General features: G+C 42.1%; 1 protein-coding gene across 1 annotated transcript; it reads left to right on the top strand.

Moving 5' to 3' along the window:
• The first annotated feature begins 421 nt into the window (after positions 1 to 421).
• On the top strand, positions 422 to 19,167 carry SAGE1 (sarcoma antigen 1). Its single transcript, XM_064384244.1, has 11 exons — positions 422 to 508; positions 4,501 to 4,631; positions 6,985 to 7,071; positions 7,756 to 7,904; positions 8,547 to 8,687; positions 9,721 to 9,861; positions 11,686 to 11,826; positions 17,512 to 17,652; positions 17,900 to 18,274; positions 18,638 to 18,731; positions 19,116 to 19,167. The coding sequence occupies exons 1-11, from the start codon at positions 422 to 424 to the stop codon at positions 19,165 to 19,167; spliced, it is 1,539 nt and encodes a 512-aa protein (XP_064240314.1).
• The last annotated feature ends 2,089 nt before the right edge of the window (positions 19,168 to 21,256 follow it).

Genomic DNA, 21,256 nt, shown 5'->3' with positions numbered 1-21,256 from the left:
GAACTTGTGGAATTGTGAAAAGTGGCATTCTAAATATTTAAGTATTAATATTTAGAATTATAGATTTTTAGTCAGGATGGTGGCATAAGGAAGGTCAGTCTGTTCTCAAACTGAGCTGGAGGCCTAAGGGAGTTGTTTAACCTAGTGATGTGAACCTGCAGGAAGTAGTGATGGTGGACTGAGTCATCACTTAGATAAAGTGAGATTTATAGATCACGGAACATGATATAGATTCTAGATAGGAGATTCTAAACTCTGTTTGGTACCAAGGCACCCATTGCTAAGACAGTCTGTGATCATTTGCTCTCAGGAGGATCATATATTTCAGCTGTATAGTGCCAATTTATGTGCCAGTTATGTTCCAGGTATAAATCAAAGTGTTCTAGTAACACACATAGGTAATTATCAGGAATATCTGCAGATGCTGGTTTCTCCACTTCAAACGAGTCAGCCAACTCCACCTGAAAAACTTCATACTGTTGTCTATGTGCTTACAAATGATGGCCAGGTAAGATAACTTTCTATTTCTGCCCTAATTGTGACATTCTTAGTATAATTATTTTCTCATTGGAAAGATGAATATAAACTATATGTGTTAATTCTCTTGATTTAAAAGGTAAGAATATGACACAGGAATTCTCATGTGAACGTAAAATGGGAACTTTTTGGTTCAAGAGTGGATTCATTGTACTAGGAGCTGATGTTTTTACTTATCACATTTAATGATAGTTGTTCTGTAGATGTGTATTACTATCTCCCCTTTAATGAGAAATCAAGGCTAACAGTGGTCAAATGGCTTGCCCCATGTGACACATGATAGGAGATAGAGCCAGGGTTTGAACGCATATCTTTCTGACTCCAGAGTCTATATTCTCTCCCACTCCTCAATTAATTAGACTCTTCCTTAATTTTCCGTGCAGTTATTTCTCTTTTATAACACCAGAGACAAGAATCACACCTCACTTATAGGGATTGGCCAAGTATTGAGTTAATACTTGTAAAGCATTTTGAACAGTACCTGGAGAGTAGTAAATGTTCAGTAAAAATGTTTTCACACATTCTCAGCTCCTCTTTTATAGGATGTGAAAATGCTTTGGAAAATTTTTAAATCAAAATTATAGATTATATACATTTTGTGTATTACATTATATATATATATTATGCATATTTCATTAAATATATGCTGATACTCTTTCCTATTTAATGCAGGAGCATATTCTTTTTCACTTCACCTATTATTTTAAGTTCTGGGGTACATGTGCAGGATATGCAGGTTTGTTAAGTAGGTAAATGTGTGGCACAGTGGTTTGCTGCACCTGTCAACCCATCATCTTGGTATTAAGCCCAGCATCCATTAGCTATTCTTCCTGATGCACTCTCTCCCCCAACCCCTCTCCCGAAAGGACCCAGTGTGTGTTACCCTACCTGATGTGTCTGTGTGTTCTCATCATTCACCTCCCACTTATAAGTGAGAACATGCACTGTTTGGTTTTCTTTCTCTGCATTAGTTTGCTGAGGATAATGGCTTCCAGCTCCATCAATGTTTCTGCAAAGGACATGATCTCATTCCTTTTTATGGCTGCATAGTGTTTCCCTGGTGTATATGTACTACATTTTCTTGATCCAGTCTATCATTGATGGCCATTTGGGTTGATTCCACATCTTTGCTATTGTGAATAGTGCTGCAATGAACATATGTGTGCATGTATCTTTATAATAGAATGATTTCTATTTCCTTGGGTATCTACTCAGTAATGGGATTGGTGGATCAAGTTATATTTCTGCCTCTAGATCTTTTGGGAATCACCACACTGTCTTCCACATGGTTGAAGTAATTTACATTCCCACCAACAGTGTAAAAGTGTTCCTTTTTCTCCGCAACTTTGCCAGCATCTGTAGTTTTTTGACGTTTTAATAATCGCCATTCTGACTAGCGTGAGATGGTATCTTATTGTGGTTTTGATTTGCATTTCTCTAATGATCAGTGATGTTGAGCTTTTCTTCATATGTTTGTTGGCCACATGAATATCTTCTTTTGAGAAGTGTCTGTTCATGTCCTTTGCCCACTTTTTAATGGGGTTGTTTAGTTTTCTTTTGTAAATTTGTTTAAGTTTCTTGTAGACTCTGGATATTAGACCTTTGTCAGATAGACAGATTGCAAAAGTTTTCTCCCATTCTGTGGGTTGTCTGTTCACTCTGAAGATAGTTCATTTTGCTCTGCAGAAGCCTTTTAGCTTCATTAGATCCCATTTGTCAAATTTTTATTTTGTTGCCATGGCTTTTGGCATTTTTGTCATGAAATCTTTGCCTGAGCTTATGTCCTGAATAATATTACCTTGATTTTCTTATAGGGTTTATGTAGTTTTGGATGTTACATTGAAATGTATAATCCATCTTGAGTTAATTTTTGTATAAGGCATAAGAAAGGGGCCCAGTTTCAATTTTTGTATATGGCTAGCCAGTTCTCCCAGTACCATTAATTAAATAGGGAATCCTGTCTCCATTGCTTATTTTTGTCAGGTTTGTCAAGATCAGATGGTTATCGTTGTGTGATCTTACTTCTGAGTTCTCTATTCTGTTCCATTGGTCCATGTATCTGTTTTTCTACCAGTACCATGCTGTCTTGGTTACTGTAGCCCCATAGTATAGTTTGAAGTTAGGTAGCATGATGCCTGCAGCTTTCTCCTTTTTGCTTAGGATTGTCTTGGCTATTCTGGCTCTTTTTTTTTTTTTTTTTTTTTGTTCCATATGAAATTTAAAATAGTTTCTTCTACTTCTGTGAAGAATGTCAATGGTAGTTTAATGGGAATAGCATTGAATCTCTCAATTACTTTGGGCAGTATGGCCATTTTCACAAAATTGATTCTTCCTATCCATGAGCATGGAATGTTTTTCCATTTGTCTGTGTCCTCTTTGATTTCTTTGAGCAGTGGTTTGAAGTTCTCTCTGAAGAAGTCCTTCACTTCCCTTGTTAGCTGTATTCATAAGTATTTTATTCTTTTTGTAGCAATTGTGAATGGGAGTTCATTCATTCATGATTTGGCTCTCTGCTTGCCTGTTTTTGGTGTATAGGGATGCTAGCAATTTTTGCACATGAATTTTATATCGTGAGAGTTTGCTGAAGTTGCTTATCATCTTCAGAAACTTTTGGACTGAGATGATGGGATTTTCTATATATGGGGCCATGTCATCTGCAAACAAAGATAATTTCACATCCTCTTTCCCTATTTGAATACCCTTTATTTCTTTGTCTTGCCTGATTGCCCTGGCTAGAACATCTGATACTATATTGGATAGGACTGGTGAGGAAGGGCATCCTTGTCTTGTGCAAGTTTCAAGAGGAATGCTTCCAGCTTTTTCCCATTCAGTATGATATTGGCTTTGAATTTGTCGTATATGGCTCTTATTGTTTTGAGATGTGTTCATTCAATACCTGGTTTATTGAGAGCTTTTAATATAAGGGGATGTTGAATTTTATCAAAGGCCTTTTCTGCATCCATTGAGATAATCATGTGGTTTTTGCCTTTAGTTCTACTTATGTGATGAATTACATTTATTGATTTACCTATTCTAAACTGACCTTGAGTCCTGGCGATGAAGCCAACTTGATCATGGTGGATAAGCTTTTTGATGTGCTGCTCGATTCAGTTTGCCAGTATTTTATTAAGGATTTTTGCATCGATGTTCATCAGGAACACCAGCCTGAAGTGTTTGTTGTTGTTGTTGTTGTTGTTGTTGCTGTATCTCTGCCAGATTTTGGTATCAGGATGATGCTGGTCTCCTAAAATGTAGTAGGAGTCCCTCCTTTTCAATTTTTTGGTATAGTTTCAGTAGAAATAGTACCAAATAGTACTTTTTAAGTAGGCAGGAGCATATTCTTGGGTTATCCTTTGATGACAGGACCTTTTAGTTAAACTAGTATATCCTTCAGTTTCATGTTTTATCTACCACCAATATTTCAAAGCACCTCCTACCGCTGCCTGGCTCCAAGGTGAACATATTTGAGTCTCCATAAGGTTGGAGGTGGGAAAATTTACCTTTTCAATCTATCCTACCTTTCACTGTCTACATATATTATCTAATAAAGTATGAATCAGTATTTGTTAATAAGTAACTTTAAACAACTAAAAAATAAAAATGGTATTTGTTTTTTTTGTCCCCTAACAAGGGCTGAGAGACAATTACGTGTACTATATTAGAGAGATAACCACGTTTCTTGCTTTGGTTGATGAAAGCCACTCATTCCCCAAGCACTCTGATTAATCATGACTGTACCATGTTTGACTTTGGATAACACCTTATATTTTGCCTTCCCTTGTTTCACTGAGACTACATTATAGTTGGCTTGCCTTTTCTGCGAGCATCGTGTGTGATGATGAATCTTTGACCTTTGGCTAAAACTTAATGATCTACATGCATGGCTGTGTATGCATATGAAGACTGTGACTTTGCAATGGTTGTATTTGTCTTTAATGGAATATGTTCAATGATGTTTTTCAGCAAACGAGGAGTGACAAAGTAAATCAGGTTGCAACAGGGCATCGAAGGAAAAAGAAACATTCCAGAAAATCCAAGAGACACTCTTCTTCTAACAGAAGGCAGAGTACGTCCCTGTGGTTACACCAACAGGAAGCTAAGGGAGAATCCAATCTTTGGACTTCAATCATGTCAAAGGACGTTTGTAGTCTTGTCCTTGAGGGATGAACAGTTATGAGCACATTTGCAAGTGGAAGGGCAAGGTTCTAATTAAGTGCAACAATTTGGAGTTGCTGCAAGCGTGAGATGAATAAAGCAGGTTCCTGAGGCAGAAGGAGGTGGTGGGCACAGCAAGAGCATGGGTCTGCTCACTTTCTGCCTGTCCTCACATTCCTCTTTAACCCAGTGCAGTATGGCTTCTTCTTAGTCTACTCCAATGAAAATACTGCCATCAAGGTCACCGTGTTTGCTGCACTTTGACATCAATTTCTCAGCATAATGTGACACAGTTATATGCCCTCCTGCATGGAAAACTTCTTGGGTCCCCAGACACCCGGATTTCTCACTCTGTTACTAAGGGCTCATTTTCCTTTTCCTTTTTGTTTTTCTCCTCTTCCTTCCCATTTCTAAATATTTCAGGACACCAAAGCTTGATCCTAGCCTCTCTTCTCTTCAATATACTATCTCCTTAGGTGATGCCATGCTGTCTTAGAATTTTAAATGATTCACACTACAAGAACTGTCACCATTATACTTCTAGACTACGACTTGCTCCTGAAATCCAAACTCATAAACAACTGCATGTGTGGTATCTCTATAGGGTGTCTAATAGGCATCTAAATTTCAACCAGCTCTGCATGTTCAAATTTCTGACCTCCCTCTCTCCAAAAATACTTTACTTGCAGCCTTCACTATTTCAGTTAAAGACACTGTCCATTAGGTGAAACATCCACAAAGGTGTAAGAAGCAGCTGTTCACAGGTATGGGGGATTCAGAAGTCCTGGTTTTAGAGTTTTCAGCTGTCCACAGTACAAATAATCCCACCATGGCCTAGTTCAAGCTGTCGACATAAGGTCACTGAACCAGAATCAGGAAGAGTTGGCAGCACTCAGCTCCTATAGTCGGTTGCCTAACACCTCCTGAACACCCCTGGTGTACTTTTACTTAGTACTTCACCTCAAAATACTTAAAGTCACTTATGATTTCTCTTATGATTCTTTTATTATTCTCTCATTTCCAATCTCTTATCAAGTCCAGCAGTCGATGCCCAGTATAAACTCTGCATCCCACCATTTCCCTCTATCCCTCCAGTGCACACTGCCGTGATCACTGACCAAGGTAGTACAATATCTTCTTAGCTCTGTGTTTCTAATCTTCCCTCTTCTGTAGCATACTCTCTAACCCTGTAGCTAATTATATGAGCAAGTAAATCACATCATGCCATGTCCCTCCTGAAAACCCATCCTCAAGTCTCCTAAGCACTCAGAACAGACCGTGAACCAGGTTTGGACTGCGAGCCTCTGCACGGCCTGGCCTCTGTCACCCTCTCCTAACACGGGTCCCATCCATTTCCTCCCGGCTCTCTCTGCCTCTGTCTAACACCCTGTAGTGCCCGATCCATTCCCACTCCAGCCCCTACCCTTGGTCTCACCGCAGTCTGGAACTCTCCCTCTGCCTCTGCACAGGAGGCTCTGCTTCTTCCTCCAAGCCCTGTCCAATGGTACCTCTTCAGATGGCTCTGCCCGAGGAGCCAGAGCCCCTGAGGCTCCCTCTGCTGCTGTCTCCCTCAGGCCTGTGGACTACTTCCCCAACACCAGCTCAATGCTGCTTGTTTCATTTGCTCATTGTGTATGTCCTGTCTGACTGCCCCATGGGGATATGAGTTCCACAAGGGCAGGGACTGTTGCTCTCTGTCCTCTTTACTGCTGATCCCCAGCTCCTGACATGCTGTCTACCACAGAAGATGAATAAATGAAAGAGGTGGTAGACGTGGAGTAAAAAGAATGTTACTTTTTCTAGACAAAAGGGGAGGATCTGTAGAATCACATAAAAACCAGGGATGTGTGACGATGGAGTGGAGATAAGAGTGTTCAAATCCAATAGCCACCTCTATTTTCTCAGAATATTTGAGGTAGAAAGGAGGCAGGTTAATGAGGGCTCACTTAATCTGGCTTTCGTGCTGCGCACAGCATGGCATTTATAGGTGAACTATAAAAATGATATCAAATGAGAATTGTAAAGGGCAGCAAGATGATACAAAATGATGAGTGCAAGAAATCTGTGAATGTTTATTCTACTGTCGTACTTACTGCATACAATCATTGTGCCAAGAGATACATAGGTAGTTTTATTGTGTAATCTGACCTGATATCTCTTTCCACGTGGTAAATCCTTCTGTTTCATGAAATAAGTAATTCCATAGAAACTGATTAATACATAGCTGTCTCTCTGTGGGATGATGGGACAAAACACACCTGTCTTGGAACTGAGGCTCTTCATTTGTTTTCCAGATGCTAGCGTCACTCACAATGTCTCTGAAGCGAAGATAAATAACGGCCAACCAGCACCTGATAACGTCTTGTCAACTGTTCTCCCAGGACTTACTTATTCGGCAACAACTGGTCTCCCAGCCATGAGTACCAGGGATCAGTGTATGTTTGCTTATTCATTTGTACTATCCTCCTTGGTTTTCATAGGGATTCCTGGTGTCCTGAATGGGAGAAGGTCATTTTTTTGTATTGTCTTTCGTGAGCTGCATTTGAGTGTTCTCAGATGGCCATCTGCAATATCCCCTCCGGCTTTATGAAATAGTTTTCTAGAAAGTGAGCATCAGGAGGATATACCTGTGGGGTTAACATAATGCACATAACTCAAAACTGACCCCTTCACTTCATTTCCAGATGCTACGATCACTCACAATGTCTGTGAGGAGAAGATCAAAAATGCCGAAGCAGTACCTGATAAAATATTCCCAACTGTTCCCCCAGCACTTATTAATATGGCAGCAGCTGTTGTGTCATCCAAGAGTACCAGGGATCAGTGTACCTTTGTGCAATTGGTTTACTATCCTACTAGGTTTCCATATGCATGCATAGCGTCATGAGGGAAGAATGCAGTTTTGTTGTACTATCTTTCCTGGCCTCAGTCTTAAGGTTCTCAGACTGCTACTTGGTATATCCCTCTTCTTTATGAGATAATTTCCGGGATACGGAGCATCAGAGGGGTATACCTGTGCGGTTGACATAATGCACTTACCTCACAGCTCAGCCGCTTCTATTGGTTTCCAGATGCTGCAGTCACTCACAATGTCCGTGAAGCGAAGATAAATAACGGCCAACCGGCACCTGATAACATCTTGTCAGCTGCTCCACCAGGGCTTGGTAATATGGCAGCAGCTGGAATTTCATCCAGGAGGACCAGAGATCTGTGTATGTGTGCTTCTTGTTTGTACTGTGCTACTTGGTTTCCCTGTGCAGGCATAGTTCGATGAATGGTTGAAATTAATTTTGTTGCATATGCTTTCCTAGCCTCAACTTGAGGGGCATCAGATGTCCACTTGACATATTCACCCATGCTTTCTTTGATAATTTCCTCAAAACTGAGCATCAGAGGGATATTATACCTGTGGGGTTGACGTAATGCACTTACCTCACAGCTCAACCACTTCATTTGGTTTTCAGATGCTGCAGTTACTCATAACATCCTTGAAGAGAAGATAAATATCGGCCCACCGGCACCTGATAACGTCTTGTCAGCTGCTCCACCAGGGCTTGGTAATACGGCAGCAGCTGGAATTTCATCCAGGAGGACCAGAGATCTGTGTATGTGTGCTTCTTGTTTGTACTGTGCTACTTGGTTTCCCTGTGCAGGCATAGTTCGATGAATGGTTGAAGTTAATTTTGTTGTATATGCTTTTCTAGCCTCAATTTGAGAGATATCAGATGGCCACTTGGCATATTCGCTCCTGCTTTCTTTGATAATTTCCTCGAAACTGAGAATCAGAGAGATGTATCTCTGGGGTTGACATAATGCACTTACCTCACAGCTCAACCTCTTCGTTTGGTTTTCAGCTGCTACTGTCACTCAAGATTTCTGCAAAGAGATGATGGGAAAGAAGCAACCAACACCTAATTACGTCTTGTCAACATTTCTACCAGATCTTACTTACTTGGCTAGAGCTGGTCTCCGAGCCATGAGGATTAGGGATCAGTGTATGTTTGCTTATTCATTTATACTATCCGACTAGGTTTCCATATGCATGCATAGCGTCATGAGGGAAGAATGCAGTTTTGTTGTACTATCTTTCCTGGCCTCAGTCTTAAGGTTCTCAGACTGCTACTTGGTATATCCCTCTTCTTTATGAGATAATTTCCGGGATACGGAGCATCAGAGGGGTATACCTGTGCGGTTGACATAATGCACTTATCTCACAGCTCAGCCGCTTCTATTGGTTTCCAGATGCTGCAGTCACTCACAATGTCCGTGAAGCGAAGATAAATAACGGCCAACCGGCACCTGATAACATCTTGTCAGCTGCTCCACCAGGACTTGGTAATATGGCAGCAGCTGGAATTTCATCCAGGAGGACCAGAGATCTGTGTATGTCTGCTTCTTGTTTGTACTGTGCTACTTGGTTTCCCTGTGCAGGCATAGTTCGATGAATGGTTGAAGTTAATTTTGTTGCATATGCTTTCCTAGCCTCAACTTGAGGGGCATCAGATGTCCACTTGACATATTCACCCATGCTTTCTTTGATAATTTCCTCAAAACTGAGCATCAGAGGGATATTATACCTGTGGGGTTGACGTAATGCACTTACCTCACAGCTCAACCACTTCATTTGGTTTTCAGATGCTGGAGTTACTCATAACGTCCTTGAAGAGAAGATAAATATCAGCCCACCGGCACCTGATAACGTCTTGTCAGCTGCTCCACCAGGGCTTGGTAATATGGCAGCAGCTGGAATTTCATCCAGGAGGACCAGAGATCTGTGTATGTGTGCTTCTTGGTTGTACTGTGCTACTTGGTTTCCCTGTGCAGGCATAGTTCGATGAATGGTTGAAGTTAATTTTGTTGCATATGCTTTCCTAGCCTCAACTTGAGGGGCATCAGATGTTCACTTGACATATTCACCCATGCTTTCTTTGATAATTTCCTCAGAACTGAACATCAGAGGGATATTATACCTGTGGGGTTGACATAATGCACTTACCTCACCGCTCAAACACTTCATTTGGTTTTCAGATGCTGGAGTTACTCATAACGTCCTTGAAGAGAAGATAAATAACGGCCAACCGGCACCTGATAACGTCTTGTCAGCTGCTCCACCAGGGCTTGGTAATATGGCAGCAGCTGGAATTTCATCCAGGAGGACCAGAGATCTGTGTATGTGTGCTTCTTGGTTGTACTGTGCTACTTGGTTTCCCTGTGCAGGCATAGTTCGATGAATGGTTGAAGTTAATTTTGTTGCATATGCTTTCCTAGCCTCAACTTGAGGGGCATCAGATGTCCACTTGACATATTCACCCATGCTTTCTTTGATAATTTCCTCAAAACTGAGCATCAGAGGGATATTATACCTGTGGGGTTGACGTAATGCACTTACCTCACAGCTCAACCACTTCATTTGGTTTTCAGATGCTGGAGTTACTCGTAACGTCCTTGAAGAGAAGATAAATATCGGCCCACCGGCACCTGATAACGTCTTGTCAGCTGCTCCACCAGGGCTTGGTAATATGGCAGCAGCTGGAATTTCATCCAGGAGGACCAGAGATCTGTGTATGTGTGCTTCTTGGTTGTACTGTGCTACTTGGTTTCCCTGTGCAGGCATAGTTCGATGAATGGTTGAAGTTAATTTTGTTGCATATGCTTTCCTAGCCTCAACTTGAGGGGCATCAGATGTCCACTTGACATATTCACCCATGCTTTCTTTGATAATTTCCTCAAAACTGAGCATCAGAGGGATATTATACCTGTGGGATTGACGTAATGCACTTACCTCACAGCTCAACCACTTCATTTGGTTTTCAGATGCTGCAGTCACTCACAATGTCTGTGAGGCGAAGATAAATAACGGCCAACCGGCACCTGATAACGTCTTGTCAGCTGCTCCACCAGGGCTCGGTAATATGGCAGCAGCTGGAATTTCATCCAGAAGGACCAGAGATCTGTGTATGTGTGCTTCTTGGTTGTACGGTGCTACTTGGTTTCCCTGTGCAGGCATAGTTCGATGAATGGTTGAAGTTAATTTTGTTGTATATGCTTTCCTAGCCTCAACTTGAGGGGCATCAGATGTCCACTTGACATATTCACCCATGCTTTCTTTGATAATTTCCTCAAAACTGAGCATCAGAGGGATATTATACCTGTGGGGTGGACGTAATGCACTTACCTCACAGCTCAACCACTTCATTTGGTTTTCAGATGCTGGAGTTACTCATAACGTCCTTGAAGAGAAGATAAATATCGGCCCACCGGCACCTGATAACGTCTTGTCAGCTGCTCCACCAGGGCTCGGTAATATGGCAGCAGCTGGAATTTCATCCAGGAGGACCAGAGATCTGTGTATGTGTGCTTCTTGGTTGTACGGTGCTACTTGGTTTCCCTGCGCAGGCATAGTTCGATGAATGGTTGAAGTTAATTTTGTTGCATATGCTTTCCTAGCCTCAACTTGAGGGGCATCAGATGTCCACTTGACATATTCACCCATGCTTTCTTTGATAATTTCCTCAAAACTGAGCATCAGAGGGATATTATACCTGTGGGGTTGACGTAATGCACTTACCTCACAGCTCAACCACTTCATTTGGTTTTCAGATGCTGCAGTTACTCATAACGTCCTTGAAGAGAAGATAAATATCGGCCCACCGGCACCTGATAACGTCTTGTCAGCTGCTCCACCAGGGCTTGTTAATATGGCAGCAGCTGGAATTTCATCCAGGAGGACCAGAGATCTGTGTATGTCTGCTTCTTGTTTGTACTGTGCTACTTGGTTTCCCTGTGCAGGCATAGTTCGATGAATGGTTGAAGTTAATTTTGTTGCATATGCTTTCCTAGCCTCAACTTGAGGGGCATCAGATGTCCACTTGACATATTCACCCATGCTTTCTTTGATAATTTCCTCAAAACTGAGCATCAGAGGGATATTATACCTGTGGGGTTGACGTAATGCACTTACCTCACAGCTCAACCACTTCATTTGGTTTTCAGATGCTGCAGTTACTCATAACGTCCTTGAAGAGAAGACAAACAACGGCCAACCGGCACCTGATAACGTCTTGTCAGCTGCTCCACCAGGGCTTGGTAATATGGCAGCAGCTGGAATTTCATCCAGGAGGACCAGAGATCTGTGTATGTGTGCTTCTTGTTTGTACTGTGCTACTTGGTTTCCCTGTGCAGGCATAGTTCGATGAATGGTTGAAGTTAATTTTGTTGCATATGCTTTCCTAGCCTCAACTTGAGGGGCATCAGATGTCCACTTGACATATTCACCCATGCTTTCTTTGATAATTTCCTCAAAACTGAGCATCAGAGGGATATTATACCTGTGGGGTTGACGTAATGCACTTACCTCACAGCTCAACCACTTCATTTGGTTTTCAGATGCTGCAGTTACTCATAACGTCCTTGAAGAGAAGATAAATATCGGCCCACCGGCACCTGATAACGTCTTGTCAGCTGCTCCACCAGGGCTTGGTAATATGGCAGCAGCTGGAATTTCATCCAGGAGGACCAGAGATCTGTGTATGTGTGCTTCTTGGTTGTACTGTGCTACTTGGTTTCCCTGTGCAGGCATAGTTCGATGAATGGTTGAAGTTAATTTTGTTGCATATGCTTTCCTAGCCTCAACTTGAGGGGCATCAGATGTTCACTTGACATATTCACCCATGCTTTCTTTGATAATTTCCTCAGAACTGAACATCAGAGGGATATTATACCTGTGGGGTTGACATAATGCACTTACCTCACCGCTCAAACACTTCATTTGGTTTTCAGATGCTGCAGTCACTCACAATGTCTGTGAGGCGAAGATAAATAACGGCCAACCGGCACCTGATAACGTCTTGTCAGCTGCTCCACCAGGGCTCGGTAATATGGCAGCAGCTGGAATTTCATCCAGGAGGACCAGAGATCTGTGTATGTGTGCTTCTTGGTTGTACGGTGCTACTTGGTTTCCCTGCGCAGGCATAGTTCGATGAATGGTTGAAGTTAATTTTGTTGCATATGCTTTCCTAGCCTCAACTTGAGGGGCATCAGATGTCCACTTGACATATTCACCCATGATTTCTTTGATAATTTCCTCAAAACTGAGCATCAGAGGGATATTATACCTGTGGGGTTGACGTAATGCACTTACCTCACAGCTCAACCACTTCATTTGGTTTTCAGATGCTGCAGTTACTCATAACGTCCTTGAAGAGAAGACAAACAACGGCCAACCGGCACCTGATAACGTCTTGTCAGCTGCTCCACCAGGGCTTGGTAATATGGCAGCAGCTGGAATTTCATCCAGGAGGACCAGAGATCTGTGTATGTGTGCTTCTTGTTTGTACTGTGCTACTTGGTTTCCCTGTGCAGGCATAGTTCGATGAATGGTTGAAGTTAATTTTGTTGCATATGCTTTCCTAGCCTCAACTTGAGGGGCATCAGATGTCCACTTGACATATTCACCCATGCTTTCTTTGATAATTTCCTCAAAACTGAGCATCAGAGGGATATTATACCTGTGGGGTTGACGTAATGCACTTACCTCACAGCTCAACCACTTCATTTGGTTTTCAGATGCTGCAGTTACTCATAACGTCCTTGAAGAGAAGATAAATATCGGCCCACCGGCACCTGATAACGTCTTGTCAGCTGCTCCACCAGGGCTTGGTAATATGGCAGCAGCTGGAATTTCATCCAGGAGGACCAGAGATCTGTGTATGTGTGCTTCTTGGTTGTACTGTGCTACTTGGTTTCCCTGTGCAGGCATAGTTCGATGAATGGTTGAAGTTAATTTTGTTGCATATGCTTTCCTAGCCTCAACTTGAGGGGCATCAGATGTCCACTTGACATATTCACCCATGCTTTCTTTGATAATTTCCTCAAAACTGAGCATCAGAGGGATATTATACCTGTGGGGTTGACGTAATGCACTTACCTCACAGCTCAACCACTTCATTTGGTTTTCAGATGCTGCAGTTACTCATAACGTCCTTGAAGAGAAGATAAATATCGGCCCACCGGCACCTGATAACGTCTTGTCAGCTGCTCCACCAGGGCTTGTTAATATGGCAGCAGCTGGAATTTCATCCAGGAGGACCAGAGATCTGTGTATGTCTGCTTCTTGTTTGTACTGTGCTACTTGGTTTCCCTGTGCAGGCATAGTTCGATGAATGGTTGAAGTTAATTTTGTTGCATATACTTTCCTAGCCTCAACTTGAGGGGCATCAGATGTCCACTTGACATATTCACCCATGCTTTCTTTGATAATTTCCTCAAAACTGAGCATCAGAGGGATATTATACCTGTGCGGTTGACGTAATGCACTTACCTCACAGCTCAACCACTTCATTTGGTTTTCAGATGCTGCAGTTACTCATAACGTCCTTGAAGAGAAGATAAATATCGGCCAACCGGCACCTGATAACGTCTTCTCAGCTGCTCCACCAGGGCTTGGTAATATGGCAGCAGCTGGAATTTCATCCAGGAGGACCAGAGATCTGTGTATGTGTGCTTCTTGGTTGTACGGTGCTACTTGGTTTCCCTGTGCAGGCATAGTTCGATGAATGGTTGAAGTTAATTTTGTTGCATATGCTTTCCTAGCCTCAACTTGAGGGGCATCAGATGTCCACTTGACATATTCACCCATGCTTTCTTTGATAATTTCCTCAAAACTGAGCATCAGAGGGATATTATACCTGTGGGGTTGACGTAATGCACTTACCTCACAGCTCAACCACTTCATTTGGTTTTCAGATGCTGGAGTTACTCATAACGTCCTTGAAGAGAAGATAAATATCGGCCCACCGGCACCTGATAACGTCTTCTCAGCTGCTCCACCAGGGCTTGGTAATATGGCAGCAGCTGGAATTTCATCCAGGAGGACCAGAGATCTGTGTATGTGTGCTTCTTGGTTGTACGGTGCTACTTGGTTTCCCTGTGCAGGCATAGTTCGATGAATGGTTGAAGTTAATTTTGTTGCATATGCTTTCCTAGCCTCAACTTGAGGGGCATCAGATGTCCACTTGACATATTCACCCATGCTTTCTTTGATAATTTCCTCAAAACTGAGCATCAGAGGGATATTATACCTGTGGGGTTGACGTAATGCACTTACCTCACAGCTCAACCACTTCATTTGGTTTTCAGATGCTGCAGTTACTCATAACGTCCTTGAAGAGAAGATAAATATCGGCCCACCGGCACCTGATAACGTCTTGTCAGCTGCTCCACCAGGGCTTGGTAATATGGCAGCAGCTGGAATTTCATCCAGGAGGACCAGAGATCTGTGTATGTGTGCTTCTTGTTTGTACTGTGCTACTTGGTTTCCCTGTGCAGGCATAGTTTGATGAATGGTTGTAGTTAATTTTGTTGTATATAGTTTCCTAGCCTCAATTTGAGGGGTATCAGATGTCTACTTGTCATATCCACCCCTTCTTTCTTTGATAATTTCCTAGAAACTCAGCACCAGAGGGATATATCTGTGGGGTTGATGTAATGCACTTACCTCACAGCTCAGCCTCTTCATTTGGTTTTGAAATGCTGTAGTCAATCACAATGTCCATGAGGAGAGGATGGAAAATGGCGAATCCACAACTGCATAGCCTCTTGTCAAATATTCCTTCAGGGCTTTTTAATATGGCAGGAGCTGGTATTCTGGCCATGAGTACCATATATCTCTGTATCTTCTCTTATTAGTTGGATTTTCCTACTTGGTTTCCGTATGCACTCATAGTGTCATAAAGGGGAGAAAGTGGTTTTGTTGTATTATCTTCCTTATGCGCAATTTGAGGGGTCTCAGAACACTGCCATCATGTCCTCCTGATCCATGCAATAATTTACTAGAAGCTCTGCATCATAGGAGTATACCTGTGGGTTTAAATAAGGCATTTATTTCACAGCTTGACCTCGTCATTTTGTTTCCAGATTCTACCACGACTCACAACGTCTATGATTAGAGGATGGAAAATGCCCAACTGCAGTTTAGTAACATCTTGTTAACTTTTCCACCAGGGCGTGTTAACATGGCAGCAGCTGGTATTCCAGCCATGAGTACCAACGATCTGTGTATGTTTGTTTATAAGTTGGATTGTCTCACTTGGTTTTCATATGTATGCACAGTGTCATCAAGGGAAGAAGGTTGTTGAGTTGTACCTTCTTTCGTGAGCTCAATTTGAGTGTTCTCATATCGCCACCCAGCATATCCTCTCCTGCTGCATGAAATATTTTCCTAGAAACTGAGCATCAGAGGGATATACCTGTAGGGTTAACATAATACACTTACCTTACAGCTCAACCTCTTCATTTGGTTTCCAGATTCTGCAGTCACTCACATTGTCCATGGAGAGATGGACAATGGTCAAAGTGCACCTGATAACTTCTTGTTATCCATTACACCAGGGCTTATTAATGTATCAGGAGCTGGTATTCCACCCACGAGTACCAGGGCTCAGTGTATGTTTCCTAGTTGTTTCTACTTGGTTTCCTACTTGGTTTCCATATTCATACAGGGTCATACATCAAACAAAGTCGTTTTATTGTATTATCTTTTGTGAGCTCATTTTGGGAGGTCTCAGTTCGCCACCTGTTATATCCTTCTGCTTAATGAGATAATGTCCTAAAAACTGAGCATCAGAGGGATATACCCGCAGGGTTGTTGTAATGCACTGACCTCACAGATCTACTGTCACTCATAATGTCCATGAAGAGAAGATGGAAAATGGCCAAGAAGCACCTGATAACATCTTGTCAGCTGTTCCACCAGGGCTTATTAACATGGCAAAAGCTGGTATTCCAACCATGAGTACCAATGATCTGTGTATGTTAACTTAGAAGTTGGATTGTCCTCCTTGGTTTCCATATGCATGCATGGTGTCATGAAAGGGAGGAGGCAGTTTTGTTGTATTATCTTTTGTGACCTGAATTTAGAGTTTTCAGAACACCACCTGTCATGTCCTCTTGCTTTGTGCAATGATTTCCTAGAAACTGAGCATCAGGGGAATATATCTGCAGGATTGACATCATGTATTTTCCTCACAACTCAACCTCTTCATTTGGTTTCCACATGCTACCATCACTCACAATGTTGCTGAAAAGAAGATAAAAAACAGCCAACTAGCACCTGATAACTTCCTGCCCACTGTTACACCAGGGCTTAATAATTTGGCAGGACCTGGTATTACAGCCATGACTACGAGGGATCTGTTTACTAGTTATACTGTCCTACTTGGTTTCCATATGAATGCATAGTGTCATAAAGGGAAGAAGATGGTTTTGTTGTATTATCTTTTGTCAGCTCAGTTTGAGGGTTTTCAGATCGTCACCTGGCACACCATCTCTTGCTTTATGGTATAATATCCTTGAAACTTAGCCTCAGTGGAATATACCTGGGGGTTGACATAATGCCCTTGCCTCACAGCTCAACCTGTTCATTTGGTTTCCAGATGCTTCCATCACTCACAATGTCCATGGAGAGAAGATAAAAAGCGGCCAACCAGCAACTCAAAAGTTCTTGTCAACTCTTCCATCAGGACTTATTAATATGACAGGGGCTAGCATTCCAGCTATGAGTACCAGGGATCTGTGTATGTTTCCTTATAAGTTGTTCTGTCCTACTTGATTTCCATATGCGGGCATAGTGTCATCAAGGGAAGAAGGTGGTTTTGCGGTATTATCTTTTCTTGCCTCAATTCCAGGGTTCCCTGGTTGCCACCTGGTATATCCTCATGCTTTATGGGATAATTTTCTAGAAACTGAGCATCAGCGGGATATACCTGTGGGGTTGTCATTATGCACTGACCTCACAGCTCGACCTCTTCATTTTTTTTCCAGATGCCACCACCTCTCACAATGTCCATGAGAAGAAGATGAATAATGGCCAAGAAGCACCTGATAACTCCTCGTCAGCGGTTCCACCAGGGCGTAGTAATCTGTCAGGAGCTGGTACTTCATCCAGGAGTACCAGGGATCTGTGTATGTTTGTGTATTGGTTGTACTGTTCTACTTGGTTTCTGTATGCATGCATAGTGTCCGGCAGGGAAGCAGGTGGTTCTGTTGTAATGTCTCTTTTGAGCTTAGTCTGAGGGGTCTGGTATCACCACCTTGTATATCCTCCTGCTTTCTGACATAACTTCTTCGAAACTGAGCATCAGAGGGATATACCTGTGGGAGTGACATAATGCACTTACCTCGCAGCTCAATTTTTCCATTTGGATTTCAGATGCTACTGTCATTCACGATATCCAGAAGGAGGAGATAGAAAATGGTCAGACCCCGCCTGGTGGCTTCCTGTCAGATTCTGCTCCACCAGAACTTATAAATATGACAGGAGATCGTATGCCACCCAACCCATTGGATTCTTTATCTTACAACTTCACTAGTCTCAGCAAAAATAAGCTGCTTTACAAACCTGATAGTAACAAATTTGTGGTAGGAACCCAAAACAACAGTGTCTCTGCAGGTGACTCACCAGTCACAGCAATGTCTTCAGTGGAAACTGTGCCAAATACGCCACAAATATCTCCTGACATGGCAAAGAAAATTAATGATGATATAAAACATCAATTAATGAAAGAAGTTCAAAGGTTTGGGCAAGGTAAGCAGTGCAAGAATGTCTATCAATGAAAGCCTGAGACGTCTCTCATTCTATGATTTAGAACACAATTATGCTGCCTCTTGAGCTCATTGTTTGGCTGAATTGGATCTGTATATAGGTTAGCATGGCTTCTCCTTAATTTCACTGAAAATTTCTAATACATCTGCTTAAGTGTTTTTTTTGTTAGTGTTCATGATAGTTTCCTTAGTCATATACAGATGCTGTGATTTAAACATGCAAAACACAAACACTATGTAACATTGTAGCCCATTAAAAATGTATACTGTGGTAGTAGATGCACTAAGGTTGAGGTATATTTCATTTTTATAATTGTAGAAATAAAAATTTTTTAAATATCTTCAGATTATGAAAGAATTTTGATTTTGCTTGAAGAAGTACAAGGATCTCTGAAAGTCAAGAGACAATTTGTTGAATTTACCATCAAGGAAGCAGCAAGGTAGGCGCAAAAGGAAACTCTTCTATTGTTTTAAGCACTTGTACCCAATCTGGGACAGGAGCAGGAACAAATCATGCCTTGTTCTTCCTAATCCCTAGCCCTCAATCATAGTTCATGCTATTTCCACAGGCATGTAGGTTGATATTGTCTTATTCTAACACTTCCTTCTAATGCCATGGAGCCTTCCAAATTTATCATAATCTGGGAGTGGGTGTGGGCCCTCAGTTGACTCATTTGGTCTTTTTCTAGTTCGTATTTTTCCATGAGGATGCATTTTCTATTTGCATGTAGATTGTAAAGTCTGTTTTGTATCCACTACTACCTCTTACATATCACAGATGCTGTGGGTATCCTCCGGTTAATGGAATACCTCTTTAATTTCAGGTTTAAAAATATTGCCTTAATTCAGCAACTCAAGAAGGTGCTAAAAAAATAGATGCCCACTGCCATCTCAGCAAAGTTAAGCACATGAGAAAAAAATAATTGTGTTAATGCAAAGACCAAGGAGAAACAAGGACATGTGCTATACAATGGACTAGGTCATTGCTGAAGCTCCCTGTAGTTTGAAGTGAAGAGAATTCCCTTCCTGAAGCTAAGAAAAAAAAAAGATGGAGATTTTGAAATTTAATAAATGTCTGTTAGTCAAAGCTAGACTTTTGTAGTTTGTTGGTTTGTTTTTCTACCTGAGGAGGGATATGAGTTGATAAATCACCAATGTATTTAGTATTACAGTCATGGTTTCTACATTGTTGTAGCTGGTATTTATAACTGCCTTCGTTCACTACCCGTTTCTCATTCCCTTTGCCCTGAGATAGCGTGTCATCTGGTCATGGTGCTTGGACTGGCAGGATAACTCAAACCTTCATCATTGAACAGTCTGAAGGACTATTAGATATCTGCCTGGATTGGGTTGCCGTAATTTTCCATTAAGGGTAATCAGAAAACATGGGAGGACTAAAAAGCTCTCTAGACACAGCAGACATACTCCATTTTAGCCCCTGGTGTAGTGCAATTAATACCCCTTTGATGGTCAGGTTCATCACCCCAAGCCAGTAGACGACCGCCTCCTTTGCCTCTAGATGAAAAGTGATGAAGAGACCAAAATGGTCAGCTGGCAGTATGAATCTTTTTTCAGTGGAATCACTATTGTGTCCCTTGGCAAAAGCATTTCTTCCTTTAGAAATAAGACTTCTAGTTCAGCAGAACCTAAAGTCAGGAGAATAGGAAATGTTTTTGCTAGTGGGTCACTGGGGTATAGAGTGAGTAGAGACACTTCCAGTTATACCCCTTGAATCTAGGACCCATGAATCCTGACTATGGGAGAGAAAGCAAAGTATGTTGGATGCAGACATACAGCAAACACTGCTTCCTAAGAGTGATTTCTCAGATCTGCAAGACATTGCCACCTAGCTAGCACTATAACCGAGTTCCGCAAGTCCATTGCACAGTTCTGTTGATCCAGTCACCTTAAGATAATGAGGGACAGTTCGGTAGCCTGATTTGGAGTCCAAGGCCAATGTGGGTAAGACAGTATCACCTCTAAAAAAAAAAAGCTGATGGAGGATAAGGGAATATAAATATTAAGACCAGTGAATTACTATGAGCATGGGCCCATCACTACACTTTATTATCTGTGAGTGCCTTGTGTGGAATACCATGGTGGTAAATAAGGCATTTTTTCTAACTGCACAAATGTTGATTTTCTCAAATTACTGTGGGTGGAAATGAAGATCCATAGTCAGTATAAGTGTCTATTTGAGTAAGAACACAGCCCTGTCCCTTCCATAGTGGAAGTCGTCCAATGTAACCACCTGCCATCTGGTAGCTAGCTGATCACCCTGGAGACAGGTGCCATATAAGAGACTCGGTGTTGCTCTCTGTTTCTGGCAGATTGTACACTCAGCAATGACTATGTTACAGAATTTTGTTCCTTAGTTCAGCTGAAACCGAGTTCTTGTCACATGACCAGGAAAGATTAGGTTCGTGGACACATTGAAGGGTGAGGAGGGGAATGTACTAGTTGAAAAGGAAAATTAGGAAGGAAAGAAATCTCTCAGCAAAGCGAGAGGGAATCCTGCTAACAGGCGCCCACCTCCCAGATTGTTTCTGTGCCACCACACAGGAACCAAAGAGACCAGGCTCCCCATTGCCACCCCTGCACAAGGCACAACCTTCCCGTGGCTCCGCCCCCTTCCCCCAGTTACCCGTCAGCATTACTGAGAAAGAATCAGTTGGGAAAGGGCAAGCAAACAATGACAATTCTTCTTCTGGGTCGTGGGTTTCATTCAGGACCAGCAGTCTGGTTTTTCAACCTTCAGGCCGTTTTAGGCTAGAAAGTGGAGTTTCGCCAGGGACTCTCGTCTGTCTCGTGTCTCTATCAACTGTAGCCAGGTTGGCCTTGGTGAGTGGAAGTCGGTGCTTCTGAAGCATAATCTCTATCCCTGTCACCTTGGCCACTTTGTGAGCTCATGAGGCTATGACACAAGTGTTGGGGAGAGAGGCTGATTAATATCTAGATAATAGGT

Source organism: Aotus nancymaae, unplaced genomic scaffold, assembly GCF_030222135.1.
Source record: "Aotus nancymaae isolate 86718 unplaced genomic scaffold, 86718_ANA_hifiasm-v0.15.2.pri h1tg000004l, whole genome shotgun sequence".
NCBI classification, from domain to species: Eukaryota; Metazoa; Chordata; class Mammalia; order Primates; family Aotidae; genus Aotus; species Aotus nancymaae.
This window is presented reverse-complemented; position numbering and strand designations above follow the sequence as displayed.

Coding starts and splice junctions, on each gene's coding strand:
- SAGE1 (XM_064384244.1), top strand. CDS start 422: ATGCTGGTTTCTCCACTTCAAACGAGTCAGCCAACTCCACCTGAAAAA. Junction 9,862..11,685: donor CAGGAGGACCAGAGATCTGT/GTATGTGTGCTT, acceptor TTTGGTTTTCAG/ATGCTGCAGTTACTCATAAC. Junction 17,653..17,899: donor CAGGAGTACCAGGGATCTGT/GTATGTTTGTGT, acceptor TTTGGATTTCAG/ATGCTACTGTCATTCACGAT.